The sequence below is a fragment of the Athene noctua genome, chromosome 3, assembly GCF_965140245.1.
Source record: "Athene noctua chromosome 3, bAthNoc1.hap1.1, whole genome shotgun sequence".
Taxonomy (NCBI): Eukaryota; Metazoa; Chordata; class Aves; order Strigiformes; family Strigidae; genus Athene; species Athene noctua.
In genome coordinates this window covers 16,658,729-16,672,587 of record NC_134039.1, presented here as the reverse complement: position 1 = coordinate 16,672,587, position 13,859 = coordinate 16,658,729, and the positions used below count along the sequence as shown (strand labels likewise).

General features: G+C 51.4%; 1 protein-coding gene across 2 annotated transcripts; it reads right to left on the bottom strand.

The window, feature by feature from the left end:
• Window positions 1–261: 261 nt before the first annotated feature.
• Window positions 262–12,615, bottom strand: LOC141958970 (uncharacterized). Of its 2 annotated transcripts, none has more exons than XM_074902100.1 (3): window positions 12,546–12,615; window positions 4,002–4,108; window positions 262–2,754 (listed from the first exon to the last, which is right to left on the bottom strand). In XM_074902100.1, exon 3 carries the CDS (start codon window positions 2,738–2,740, stop codon window positions 1,322–1,324), a length of 1,419 nt encoding a protein of 472 aa, XP_074758201.1. In that variant the 5' UTR covers window positions 2,741–2,754; window positions 4,002–4,108; window positions 12,546–12,615; the 3' UTR covers window positions 262–1,321. The 2 variants fall into 2 exon arrangements, with proteins under 2 accessions (XP_074758201.1, XP_074758202.1); XM_074902101.1 differs by having other exon boundaries at window positions 262–2,751.
• Window positions 12,616–13,859: the final 1,244 nt, after the last annotated feature.

Below are 13,859 nucleotides of genomic sequence, written 5' to 3'. Positions count from 1 at the left end.
CTGCCAGTGAAGCACCGGAGCCGGGCGCGGAGGGCCGCAGCCCCGCGGTGGACGCCTGCCTCTCAGGCCCGGGCGTGCAGGAGGCCACGCCGGGCCGCCACAGCGGCTTCCCTCCTCCCTCCCTGCCCAGACGGCCCTTGAGGAGCGCCTCGCCACACCAAGTCAGTGTGGGGCTGACCCTGCTCTGCAATTTCACTCCCATCATATGCAAGGACAGAAAACGGGATTATACAGAGAAAAAAAGCTTTTATTTAGGAAGGAAACACGTAGCTAGTAATAAAACATAGCAATATAGAGGAGGTTTATGTAATATACAGTCATTAGCATAGTAATAAATGCAAATGTGGTAATTCCTATGTGTTAATGCTGAACTTTGTATGTTAATACTACAAACAGTAGTAAGCTAGAGAGTACTCTATCATAAAAAGGACTACAAAATTGCAAACACTCTCTGGACTACCAGTAGGAACTCATCATGTACCAGGTCAGACTAGGACATCTTGAGGGGGAGGGCGGGGGGAAAGTATTTTTTTGGTTAAATAAGGTAAGGCCACATTTTTGCCCATGTTTTGCTGATGTCCCAAATTGGAAGGTGTTTCACACCAGCAAGGACAAATTTGGAAGAAGCTGCCACAGACTAGTAATGGGCAGTGTTCCAACTGGAAATACTTGCGCATCTATGTTTTCTGGGAACAGCCACGAGAGTTTTGCGTTACTCAGCTATTGTGTCATTCAGGCTTTGCGTGCAGAGGTAGGAATTCATTGTCCCATGTAAGATTTGGAAAAAAAGGAAGAAAAGACAAATAGATTGAAGTTCATCTCCGAAGTCTTAGACTCAAAAGATTGGAAGTGCCTTGTCAAACACTGTGTAAACTTACTACATTCATCAAAAATCAGGAAAAGTAATAAAAAGAGAGTTCCTAAGACTACTACAGTGTCTAACAAGCCAAAGTTTTGAGTCAGAACCAACCTGGAACTTTTTATTTTGATCTTTGCTTTAGTTGTAAAGTTATGTTACAAGCCTGATTCTGCCAGTTGTTATTCTACCGCATATTCACAGTCCCCGATGTACCCAGAAGCTGGTGCCTGGTCCCTAGGCTCTCAGCACTCTTCCTAAACCACCAGTGCTCAGTTCTTAGGACTAACTCCCTGCTTCCAGACCTCCTAATGGTTTTTGTGCTGCTGGGGTTAAGCCCCCGGTCCTGACACCAGAGCTACCATGTCTCCAGTCAGTCTCTTCCCACCGTGGTTCTCATCACCCACCCTTTTCAGGTACCTCAAACACTGCTTTTGTTTCCTGTTCCGATCATCTGCTCCAGCCCTATGGCAGAAGTGAGCAGGAAGTGAATGTTCTCCTACCCATCGTACATTTGTAAGGTTTCTTGGCTGCGTGGATTTTCAAATGCACTTTAAGCGTTGAGCTTTTCCGGAAGCTTTTCCCACACTCACCACACTCATAGGGCTTGGCTCCTGCGTGGATCCTCAGGTGGGCACCGAGGGCTGAGCTGTGCCTGAACGTTTTTCCGCACTCCTCGCACTTGTAGGGTCTCTCCCCGCGGTGGATCCTCAGGTGCACGTTGAGAGCCGAGCTCCGTCGGAAGCTGTCCCCGCACTCCACGCAGATGTAGGGCCGTTCCTCGGCATGCGTGCTCTGGTGCTTGGCCAGAGTGGAGCGGTCGCTGCACCTCCGGCCGCACTCAGCACACTGGTAGGGGTTGGTCAGGAGGCCGCCGTGGTACATGGGCAAGGCCTTCCCCCCGTGGATGCGGCGATGCGTGGTGAGCGCCGAGCTCTGGCTAAAGCCCTTCCCGCACACAGGGCACTTGTAGGGCTTCTCGCCCGTGTGTGTTCGCATATGGGTCACCAGCGAGGAGCTCTGCCGGAAGGTTTTCCCGCACTCGGTGCACTCGTATGGTTTCTCTCCCGTGTGGATCCTCTGATGCCTAATGATGGCTGAGCTGTCCCGGAAACGCTTCCCGCACTCCTGGCACTTGTGAGGCTTCTCTCCCGTGTGGATTCTGCGGTGTATGATCAGAGAAGAGCGATCGCTGAAGCTCTTCTCACACCGGGGACAATTAAAGGGTTTCTCACCCTTGTGGCTTCGCTGGTGGACAATGAGATGTGAGTTCTGGCTGAAGCTCTTCCCGCATTCGTTGCACTGGTAGTGTCTCTCTCCCGTGTGGGTCCGCTGGTGCCTGATCACATTGGATCTCTGGCTGAAGGTCTTCTTGCACTCATTGCACTGGTAGGGCTTCTCGCCTGTGTGGATCCGCTGGTGTTTGATAAGGTCTGAGTTGCGGGTGAAGCTCTTCCCACATTCGGAGCAGCTGAAGGGTTTCTCTGCCAGGTGGATCCTCTGGTGCTGGCTCAGGTACGAGCTCCGGCTGAAGCTCTTCCCACACTCGGGACACTCGTATGTTTTCTCTCCCACGTGCTGAATCCAAATGGCACCGTTCCCACACATGGGTGGGTCTGGCTTGTCCCCAGCAAGGATAACTTTGCTGATGTGGGCTCTACCACTGTCCTCACATTCCCAGACTTCCATCCCACAGGGAGTTACCATTCCCCATCTCTTTCCAAAAGTCTCCACCTCACTTTCTGCCTCCAGCTTCTGCTTGCAGTCCTGTCTTTGATCAGCATCCTGGAAGGTATCTCCTGTGCGCTTTCTGGAGGGGAACAGATGCAGTTCAGCTCTCACAGGACTCTCCTGATGAAGCTTGCCCTTTTGTGTGTTGTCCATGGTCCTGTCACCTGCTGGAGTGAACAGAGGAACTAGCAATGAATAAAGCCCCCCTGCTTCTTGGAGGGAGAAGTCCAAACAGGGCAACTGCAGATACCTGCTGCATGTCAGCCACCATTAGCTAACAGTGAGGACCCACCCTCTCAGTATCTTCTCTAGGCAGAGTGAGGGCACTGAGACCAAGGAGTGCAGGAACAGAGTGTGACCCAAAGACAAGCAGCCACTGTGCCACAGATCGCAAAAAGGGTCCTCCATCATAAAGTTACAGCCCTAAAGGACAAAACTCATCACTTGATTGTCCTCATGTCCCATGTCTAGTGAGGTTAGAGGAACATCACTGCTCTCCTCAACAACCCTCACTGCAGCTGCTTCTCTCCTGTTGCCTGTGAATCACTGCTCTTCTTCCAGCATTCCCATGCTTGATCAAGGAAGGAAGCAGTCAACCCCCAGGAACATCCAGTCCTGCCAAGCAGACTATTTTCTTTCTTCTTTCCAGTCATAGCTCTTTTCCTTAAAAAGGAAGGCCTACATATTCTGCAGCAAACTGTATCTAGATTTTGTCTACAGAACAGATAGGCGAATGAGTGGAAAGATAAACTGTTTTATTAATCAAGCACAGAAATGAACATTTCGATTTAAACATTTAGAGGCTCCTGATTTTTTATTAGTTATACTCATATGGAGAACACACCTTGGAAATGGATGCTGGAGTGTGAGGTAAGCTGATTAGCTGGATGGCACTGTTTACACAGTTGACATCATCCTCTTATGTGTGGGATGTCAGAATATGAGGTGAATGCAGCAGGATAAACCCCTCAGGTTTTGTTTCAGGTGATCTGCATGTTTTGGAAGACACCATGGCACTGGTTTTAACTGATTACCAAAGTTTTGTTTACAACACTCAGGGCTGAAAAACATTTGTAGTACAAATAAAACACTGGCCCAAAGCATGCACCTCAAGGCAAACTGACCAATAAAACATGAAAAATATTGTCAGCATGGAAGGAAGAAAAAGCCACACTTCCGTTAGTTATGCCTTCTAACATTCTGAGTATAGTCTTCACTGAAAAATACACAGGATTTTATTTCATTTTGGATAGGGTCTTTTTGAAAGGCTATTAGATACCCCAGGAGTGTGTTTCATCTTTTAAAGTACTGGAGCAGTACAAGCCGGATGAGAGTGAGGCATGCAGCACAGGACACAACAAATTTTCAGCACTCAGCTCTTTCCTTCCCAGACATGCTCTATCCACTTTCTCACCTTGTGAGCAATCTCTCTACTGTCTTGGTGTTTAGCTGCTTCTGGCCACAAAGCTGTTTCTCTTCACTCCATCCAGGAGGTTAAAGCCAAGTTAGGGACTGCAGATCCTGATTAAAGGAAAGAAAACAGATGTGTAGCCGTGCCGTAGAGTAAGTAGAGCCAAGAATAAGTATTTAGCAGATGAAAGCAACCTAGACTAGAGGAAAATTACACCCAGAAACATGAGTCAGGGTCACTGTCTGTTCTGCCACGCACACCGTGGCACTGCTGTTTGGGTCCAGTAACCAGGGTCAGCTCATGTAGTGAAGACAGGTTTGACTACCTGTCAGCACAGAGCTGCCTGCCAGCTTGCTGACTTCTCACAAGTGTCTAGATGTTCCTCCTGCTGCACTTCCAGACCAAAATGCCTTCTACTGGGTTTTGTGTAAGAATAATACTGATTCCTCACACCATTTTCTCTCCATCATCTTTCTTCCTAGTGACTAAATAAGAACATAATATAGTTAATGCAGTTCTGTTCTGCAGATGGAAGAAAAAAGCCACCTTCACAACTGAGCTGCTTTCTGTGTCTGTCTGGCGTCCCATTTATTGCCTCTACCAAAGGAGTATTTTGCTTGGTTGCTCTCAGTGGCTCAGCCAGGCACACACAGCTCTGGGCAAGAGATTCTGGTCTGCTCACACATTATTGACAGGAGCAGTCCGAAGGCAGAATTTTCTGTCCTGTGCTCCAGAAAAATGGCAGTTTGGCTGCCTTGTTTCAGATAGGGTTTACAGGGCTGGCAGTGAGCAGAAAAAAACAAACACACACCTGTTTATGCATGAACACCGAGATGATTTAGTCAGCCAATATACAATCCCACTTTTCAAGGATGTCTTTTCAGAGCAGAAGTATGCTGTGCAGGAGTGGGGTTTGTGGGATAGAAAATTAGATCACCCATTTAGCACTACATTTGTGCAGTGGTATTTGTACAGAGGCATTTTAAGATGCTGAGGGCTCAGTAACATCCTAGAAATGTACAGGTTACAGAAAGAAAATGCTTTAAAACTGCACATGTGAATGAATGCCAGCTCTGCAGTGGTGTTGCACCATTTTGGTCACGTAGATTCCCACCGTGCCACTAGAAACACGTGTAAAATTGCTCATGACTGGGTGTTCGTAAGAAATGTAAACCAGCATCTTTTCCTTTCAAAATGAGAAACAAACGAACTGGCTGCTCAGTGGTGTACCAGAGGACGGTACTGTGACAGTTGCCAGGCCCTCCTGAGGACAGAGGGAAGATTTCCTCACCTGCATAACACCACCACAAAAAAAGGAGGCTCCTGATAAAATGGAGATCTGACATTTTGTTGGCTCTGCCTCAGCCTGGAGTCACATCCTTCCTGCTCCACACTGCCTCTTCCACAGTGGATTTGGGGGGATCACCCCTTGGGGAGAGGGTGTTTCCACTCCTCCTGGCAGCAGGCAGCAGCTACAGGCTCTGATCCCAGTAAAAGGCAAGGAAGCCAAGGTCTCCCTCCCCATACAATCTCCATCCACAGTGCCGCTCTGTGGATAAGCCTGACCCTGCTGAACCATCCTTCTGATTTTAGGAGGAAAGAAACATCCTTCTGGCTCAGTCCCTTCCTGCTGTTGTTTGAGAGCTGCTGCGAGCGCATCATCAACATGCACCCTAAAATGGTGGACAAGCACCTACAGAAGGCAGAAAGCAGATGCAGGAAGACAGCTGATGCTGTGCAGAGCCAGGTAGGTTGTGAGATATGGCAGAAAAGCATGTTGTGTGGTGGGTAGGAAAGATCTGTCTTTAAACAAGATGGGAAACCCCAAACACCACTGAGCACCAAACCCAGGACAAGGTGCCGGTCTCCAGAGCAACCATTTTCAGACAAAGCCAAGTCTACAAGCAGTGTCCTGGCTGATAAGGTAACCTACTCCTTACCAGGTGAAATGAGCAATGAGAGAGACTGAGCTCCTGTGATGACAGACAGATAGCAGCCCCAAAGAGGCTTCCCCACGAAGGATGAGGCTGGCCAGGGGCGGGTGAGCCGCCACTGAGACCATGTGTCTCCAGGATACGGGAGAGGGGGGGAGAACAGAAAGTTACCATGGATGTCAACCCAGGGAAACCAAACATCTTCCATGGGGACCTTCTCTGAGTTTGAACCCAGTGGCACAGCAAAGACATCAGACCCCACTGCCACAGGAGGTAGCCTGTGCCCAAACTCTGCCTCAGGCAAGCAGCTGCCACTGAGTTCCCCAACACAAATCCAGCGCTGGGCAGCACACAGGCCCGGTGGTGGGGCAGGAGGGGAAGCAGGGGGAGGCGTGGGCAGGAGGAAGCAGGGGCAGCGGTGGATGGAACAGTGGGAACAGAGGCGTCTTCTGTGACACCACCATCCATGACACCTCCCCAGCTCTCCTGGGAGAACCCAGAGGGGCAGGAAGAGAACGCAGGCAGGCAGGCAAAGCAGCAGAGGTGACACCTCAAGCAGCATAGGGTACCCCAGACTGTTACGGACACCACTCACGGTGTGATGTTGGCCACGTGGGCTTGTCTGGTTTTGTTTGGTGAGTAGTAAATGTCTCTCCTTCAAGCCAGGTTGTGAGAAAGGGCAGCCGACCCAGCTGCTCTCCACCTCTCCCGATCGCTCTCCAGCTTTGGCAGTCTGGAGGTGAGAGAAAGAGATGGGAGCACCCTCGAATGCCTCAGGTGCAAAGATTTCATGTGCTTAAAATTTTGCCAGTCTTCACCCACTGAAGCTGGTATTTTATTCATCAAGGCAGGCCAGAGAGTGACCTAGGAGCGAGGGAGGAGGACTTGGGAGTTGGATGCAGTGGGCAGAGGCTGGAGCAGAGGTGGAGACTGGTGATGCAATGACAGGGTCAGCTGGGTGCGTAAACCAGACACAAATGCAAAGTGGAGATCTGGAGGGAAAAGCTGGCCAGATGAAGTGACAGGGGAGGGAGGAGAAAGAGGCCTGAGAGAGAACCTTGGTGAAAGACAAACAGAAAGGTATATAGCTGGAAGAAATGGGTAGAAAGGCCAGGCTGCTCTGGCCACATCCTAGCAGGAGACCGTGGAGGTGCTCTGTATCCCCCAGTCTCCTCATTCCCCTGCTTTCTGCAACCCTGCCCCAATCACCTGGCAAAGTGTGGTGCTTTCCTTTCCTACTGCCCCACCAAGTGCCTGATAACCCTTGCCGTCTTCTTGGGGGGAACGCTACATGTAACCTTAACACACAGGTGTTAATAAGATGGCATAGATTTTAATAAGATATAGGCCATGCGGAAGTTTTTGTTTTGACCAAAAGAAAAACAAAGACATCATAGGTTAAGAGACTTACAGAGGTTGCAAAGTCAAGCTTGGAGCATGCCTGAATCACAGTCATTTTGCAACCTTAGATTTGTTCCCCGTGTACATGGATGTAGTAACCCAGCTCTTTAATTACCTGGCTTCACTGTTTTCACATGGTCTTGGCTTCTTTAGTCCCTGGACGGACACTGCCTTTCTAATCAGCAGCTATTCAGTATGTTATGTCACCCTTATTGTTCACTGTTTGACTCTGATTTATTTACTGATCCCATTTGAACTCTGCTACAGACAGAATGACTCACTTCCTCAGGAACTTTTTACATACTCCCATGTTTTAGAACTTCACAGCTATTAATTGGTTTATGGTGATTTTGCAAATAGCAAAATGAGGGCAAAGAGGGATTAAACTCAAATCATTCACTACTTTTAGAATCTCGGTTTGAGATATCTCAGCTCTGTTTTCTCAGAGTAGATATGCTAATGTAGCAAAATACACCACATGCAGACTCCAAAAAGCTCAGCCTTCCTATAAATGGCAGCCCACAAGGTAAGGAAAATGCCATTAATAACATGCTAAGAAACCTGGTACTTGCCTAGCATCATGCAGGAGCCTCTAGTGCAGTCAGGAATAAAACCTACTTCTTGGAAGAGTACCCACAAAACTACCCTTGCCCTTCCAACATCTTCCTGACCCATTCTTCCATACACCTTCCAAGCTGTGGGAAATGAGGCAGATGTCCTGAATATAGTAAGTGCCTAACCTGGGAAACTGATTCCCTGACAGAGCAGGTCCAGTCTCTACACTGAAGGAGCTGCCAAGTTTTTAGAAAAGAGTAGGCTGCTGCGTACATCAAGAATGTATAAAAAGCACATGCAAGAGGAGATGAAATTAAGATTGCACATGAAGCTTTTACTTGGACACATCTAACCTCCAAAGGTTTGATTTCACAAGCTTTCATAATGCTCTTTACAGGGAAGAATCGGCTTTAAGTTTTGCATAAGGGTTCAGTGAACACTTGGCCCATTGTAAGGGCATACATGCGTCCACTGGGACATGCTCCATTAACTCAAGGGGTCTGGACTCACTTAGCCAGAGGCTAAAATCTTGAAAGGAAACAGTTTCCTTGCTCCAGCCCCAACAGCAGAGCTACATTCCCAGTATCATCATTGACTTCCAAGACATTTCTCTCAGTTCAAGATTTGAATATTCAGAGCTTTGGTGAAGGTCCCTCAGCCATGTACTGTCCCCAAAATACTACACCCCTTTCAATATGGGCAGAGCAGGTTTTCCCCAGGTCTAGATCCTGCATCTTGAGCCTGCATTTCCCATGTGCACCCAGAGAAGGCAACAGAGATCTGGGTTCAGCCTTCTGGCTCTTCTGAGTGTGCCATGGTTAGCATTCCTTTCTCCCTCTGACTCCCTGCATTTTATTTTTCACCAGTGCTCTTGGGTTGGGGCTGCACAGCTGGCTCCTGGGGCATGAAAGCGCAGCAGCCGGGAACACCACTCTCTGACCAGGAGTACCGCCAGTTCTTCAGGTCCCTCCGGGCTGCCCGTCATGCCAGCACTGCCTGCCTCCTTCGTGCACTGGACGGCTGCCAGAACCCCCTGGTCCAGATGCTGGACAAGTACGAAAACCATGGAGTCATCCCTGAGGGTAAAGCCAACTGTGACTCCCCAGGGCAGGCAGACGGATGGGGGGTCCTGCACAGCCAGAACCAGACTTGATCACTGGGAGGGGACAGAGACTTGTGAGCTGGTGGGGGAGAGGAGTGGGGAGAGACCCTGTGGTGAGAAGACATCTGCTCGTGAGCATCCTCTCTCACACTTGATTGCATCCAAACATGTCCCTGGGACCAGCCTCCTCTCACACCTTGGGTCATGGAGATGACCAAGAAGCTGTGGAGTTTCTCACCAAGGTTCAGGGAGGCACCCAAATGGCATGGGGGTTTTTATGAAGGGATGTCATTAGACAGTGAGGTTATTGCTGAGGGCTGGTGGGACCCCAGCACTGGAGCTTAACACTGACTCTGTGTCTTTATTTGACTCTTTCCAGGGCCCATATGCTCTGAACTGCCAGGAACTCCTTTCTTCCCCGACTTCTGCGCCTTTTCTTTTTATCGCTGTACTAGGAAAAAGTATTTCATTAAGGTGAGTTATTTAGCTATTTCCTGAAGATCATGTTGTGCTCTGGGCAATGACCAGGGAAAAGGGAGAGCCTTGAAAATGAGGAAGTGGGAAAACAGGAGGCTAAAAGATAGGGAAGATAGAAGAGAGCCATGGGCATCCCACCTTCCAATGACACTTGCACCAAGCTGACTACTTTACACAGATGGCACCTGCAGCCACTTGTCAAAAAGGGGACTTTGCAGAAGGTATTCCTGAAGAAAAAGAACCTTTGAGGACCACCTCAGCCCTTATCTCCAGCTCTCATTCCTAACCAAGTTGAGACAACCTAGGTTACCCCAGGAGAAAGGGCGGTTCATGCAGGCTAGAAGAGAAGGAAAGAGAAAAACAACTGGGATTCACAAGAAGAGACTTATGGGGAGACTCGATAAGGAAATGAGAAGGTTTCTTTCCTTTCTTGGGCTCATCTTTGTAGGGAGTGGGAAAGACAGAATTATGCAGTGAGTGCTAGCCCCACAGAACAGGGGGGTGGCTAGGTGCCTGCTCCTGAATCCCACTGCCTCTACAGAGGTGTGTTTTCTCCTCCACAGAGGACTGCATGCCCAGGAGAGACCAAAGCCGAGCTGGGGAGCACACAAGCCTTCAACGACATGACCGTGAACAGTGATGCCATGTTGTCCGACATCTTCAGTTCCCAGTCCCCTTTTCCTATGTCTCCCACAACTGCCCAGCCACTCCACTCCATCCCTGACACAGAAGTAGCTGTGATCCCCACCTCCTTACCTGAGTCAAGGAACATGCAACTAAATCCTGCTGACCCACATGCCACGGCGGTGACAGGCAGTGACCAGCAGAAAGGACAGCTGCCCACCAGTGACATCCAGGATCTCCTCCTGAGGCTACAAGATACCCATGTGCAGAATTCACTGCAGACATTTCAGTGGCTGTTGACCATGGGGAAGGCACTGAGAGAGGAAGAGTTGCAGGCTGCCGCCCTGAAGCTGCTGGCGGCCCTGAACAATGCAAGTGTGCCTCAGTCAGCAACCAGCACTGATACAGGGCACAGACGAAACAAGTGAGCAGCAGAGGAGGATCAGTCATTGTGGCTTTTCTACGTGGTGCCGATTCAGATATGCTGCCTCAGAGGGGACATATGGGAAGACAGAAACAAGTGAAGTCCTCCTTCCTAGGCCTGAGGTATCGTCAAGGTCAACAATGCTTCCCCAGGCCAAGAGTGTGGAAAACAAGGGGAAAAGCCATCTTTTCCAAGTGCATGGGAAAACCCATGGCATGTGAAATGGTATTGCTCAGGATTCAAAGAGAAAGATGTTATCCTCTTGTAAAAAATTGTATTGAAGAGATACTGTCCCCTCCCACAAACTGTTCACTTGCTATTTTTCAATCTGGGAGACAGGTATTTTTGAACAAGGCAAGATGGAAAAATAATTAATTTTTCCTGCTTGTGGTTCTGCTACCATGACTGTCCTGGACAGAGATGGGGTCTGTTGTATCATTCAGTCAAAGTCATGGGAGAATGCTGGCCTTTCTTCATCAAATATAGGTGTCTCTGCTCAGAAGCATTAAGAGAAGAATCTTCTTTGGAAATATGTGTATAAATATAGATACATACATGCACAAGGGATGCTCTCTAAATGCAGGAAGGCCTTACCCTGCAAGGGAACTGCTGGCTTAGCATTCTCCTTGTATTGGTGTTTGCACATGGTTGTCACCTACCTCTGAAATAATGCTATGAAACACACAGGATAAATATTCATATTAAGAACCTCCTCTTGTCTCAGAAAATCAGAGAGTCTGATTCATGGGAATTTTGGCTGAAGCGCTGTTCCTTTTATAAACACTGGACATACCTCTAAGTAAAACCATGTGAAGCCATCTGGAGCCAGCACTTGCTGCTAAAGGCTGAGTGAGAACTTCAGGAACCAGCTCTGTTTTCCTGACTCCACTCAGAATGAGTTTAGAGCTGCCTCCATTGATTGGTTTTGGCTTTCAGGAGACCACCGTTAAAAGTGAGAGTCCCCTATTCACCTTTCCTCTGACAGGCCTTCTTGTAAACTATTCCACCGAGGGCTATGAGGAGAAAGGGGCGAAAGGCAGCTCTCCTCAAGGATGCACCACCCCAAGCACATGCCTGAGGAGTGGGTTTGGGACAACTGCCTAAGTAACACAAACACAACTGAGTGAAATATAGGCTCCGTCCCTATCCACGGAAGGAAGTCTTTAGAAGAGCTCCTTAGAAGAAGATCTCAAAATTACAGGTCCCCCATTCGTCCTGGGTAGCTTAATCTCTCCCAAGACCGAGGCAGGTCACACCTGGGAAACGTGCAAACCTTGAACATGAGCGTTTGCTTGCTTCCATGGAGGAGTGCCCAGGGCATAGTCGGGACTGGGTGGGATCCTGACAAAAGGAGGCTGCCCGGGCCTCACGCTGACACACCAGCGCCTCTGCTTCTCGCTCGAGAGAGCCCGAAGCTGCCAGATCCCTGCCCGAAGCACCAGGGCGTCGTGTCCCCTCCAGCCGCCTGGCAGTGACAGCTCCTGCAGCGCCGGCAGCGAGGCACGGCCGGGGCATTTCTCGCAGCAGCCTTGCTTGCCATCACCGCCCTCGGGTCCTGGCTGGCAGCCCACGCATGGGTTGGTACACACGTGGGGTTGCCAGATCTGGCCTCAGCGAGCCAAACACCAGAAATCTCCTCGCCGGGTGGCTCCGGCCAGGCCCTCCACGACGCCGCGGCCTCCGGGCCCCCCTTCGGCCGCCCTCCCATCGGGCGGGTGGGGGCAGCGGGGGCCGAAGGCCGCCCCGCCCGCCCCTCACCGGCCGTGCCCGCCGCCACCTGCCCGCGCCGCCGGCCCCGACCCAGCGAGGCAGCCCCCGGGGTCCCCGCCCGCCGCGGCTTCCCTGGGCGCCTCGACAATGTCGCGTCGTTTCCCACCGCGGCGGCCGCCTCGGGAGAGCCCCCGCGCTCCCGGCCCGTTACTTCGCGGGGCTCCGCTCGCCCGGCCCGGCCCGGTCCCCGCCGCCTCCGGCGCCGTCCCGCTTTTGTTGCGGCGGGCGCGGAGGAGCCGCGCTTCCCCCGGCGGACTTACCGGGGCCGCGGCCATGTGCGCGGCGGCGGCGGCGGGCCGGGGCCGAGGCGGGGGCGGCGGCGGCGGCGGGGAGGCGGGGGTCGGCGGGGCCGGGCGGCGGCGCTGCGGGGCCGCGGTGCGAGGGGCGGCCGGGCTCGGCTCCGCTCCGCTCCGCTCGGCTCCGCTCGCTGGTGTTAACCCCTTGTCTGCGCCGGGCGCGGCCCCGCCGCCTCCGCCGAGGCTGGGGGTGGGGGGGTGTCTCCGGGGCGGCCGTGGGGGAGGCTGCCGCTCGCCGCCGTGCGAAAGGGCGGCGGGGGGAGCGGGGACCCGCCTCCGGGGGCTGCGGGCCTGGCCAGGCCAGCGAGGTCACTGTCACCCGCGGGAGTTGGGGGCCCTCCCCGAAGGGGGGGGGGTAACGGGTGAAAGGGGGCCTCGGCGCGGGTTTGGGTCCCGTTAGGTACGAGGGACTCGCCAGAGGTGAGAGCATCGTCAGCCCCCGTGCTGGAATAGCTCGGATCGTGTTGGAATAGCTTGGATCACATTCGTACCTCTCTAGACATGCAACAACACCCGAGTCCCCCAGGGAGCCGTGCCCCGGAATTTTCAGCGCTCCTTGCCGTGATTCCCAGCACTGGCTACGTTTCACTGTGCCTGCAGGCCCCGGCATGTAGAGAAGCACCAGTGCTAAAGCTAGAGCCTAGAGCTGCTTTCTGTCACAAACTCTTGGTGACAGGATGGTATTTTCTTCCTTGGGGACACTTCCTCCAGGTGAGTGGAGGCCTCTCTCTGCTGCTGTGCCTAAAGGTTGTCTGAGATGCTGGTCACCAGAGCATCTTGTGCTGTTGGGGTACAGCATAACACATCCCAGGGCGCACACACATACAGCTTATGCCACAGGAAAGGGTCCGTCCACTCTCGGCAAAATCAGCCTGTTTCTGTACATCCTGCAAGTGCTGCTGCGGCACAGGTGTTTTTTCCCCAAGGAAATGCAGGAATGGCTGTTCCCCTTGAATAAGATACAACAGTGAGTAAGGGGCTGAGGTATGTGGTGATGAGTTTTTAGCAATGACTAAAATATTTTCTACTGGCTTTTGAGAAGAATGGTGGGAAAGTGTTTACCAGGCCCTCCATTTTTCAGGGGGCAACTGGCTTCTCAGTGGCCCATGGATGGTTCTCTAACTCCTGCGGAAGTCTTCTGATCTTGGGAGATGATAGAAAAGCACTAATCACACAAGCAGAGAACAAAAACATGACCCAGAGGTGATTTCAAGAAAATTATGATTCAGGAACTTGGTAAATACTGAGCCATTTCCTTATTTCTAATTGCCCCCAGCA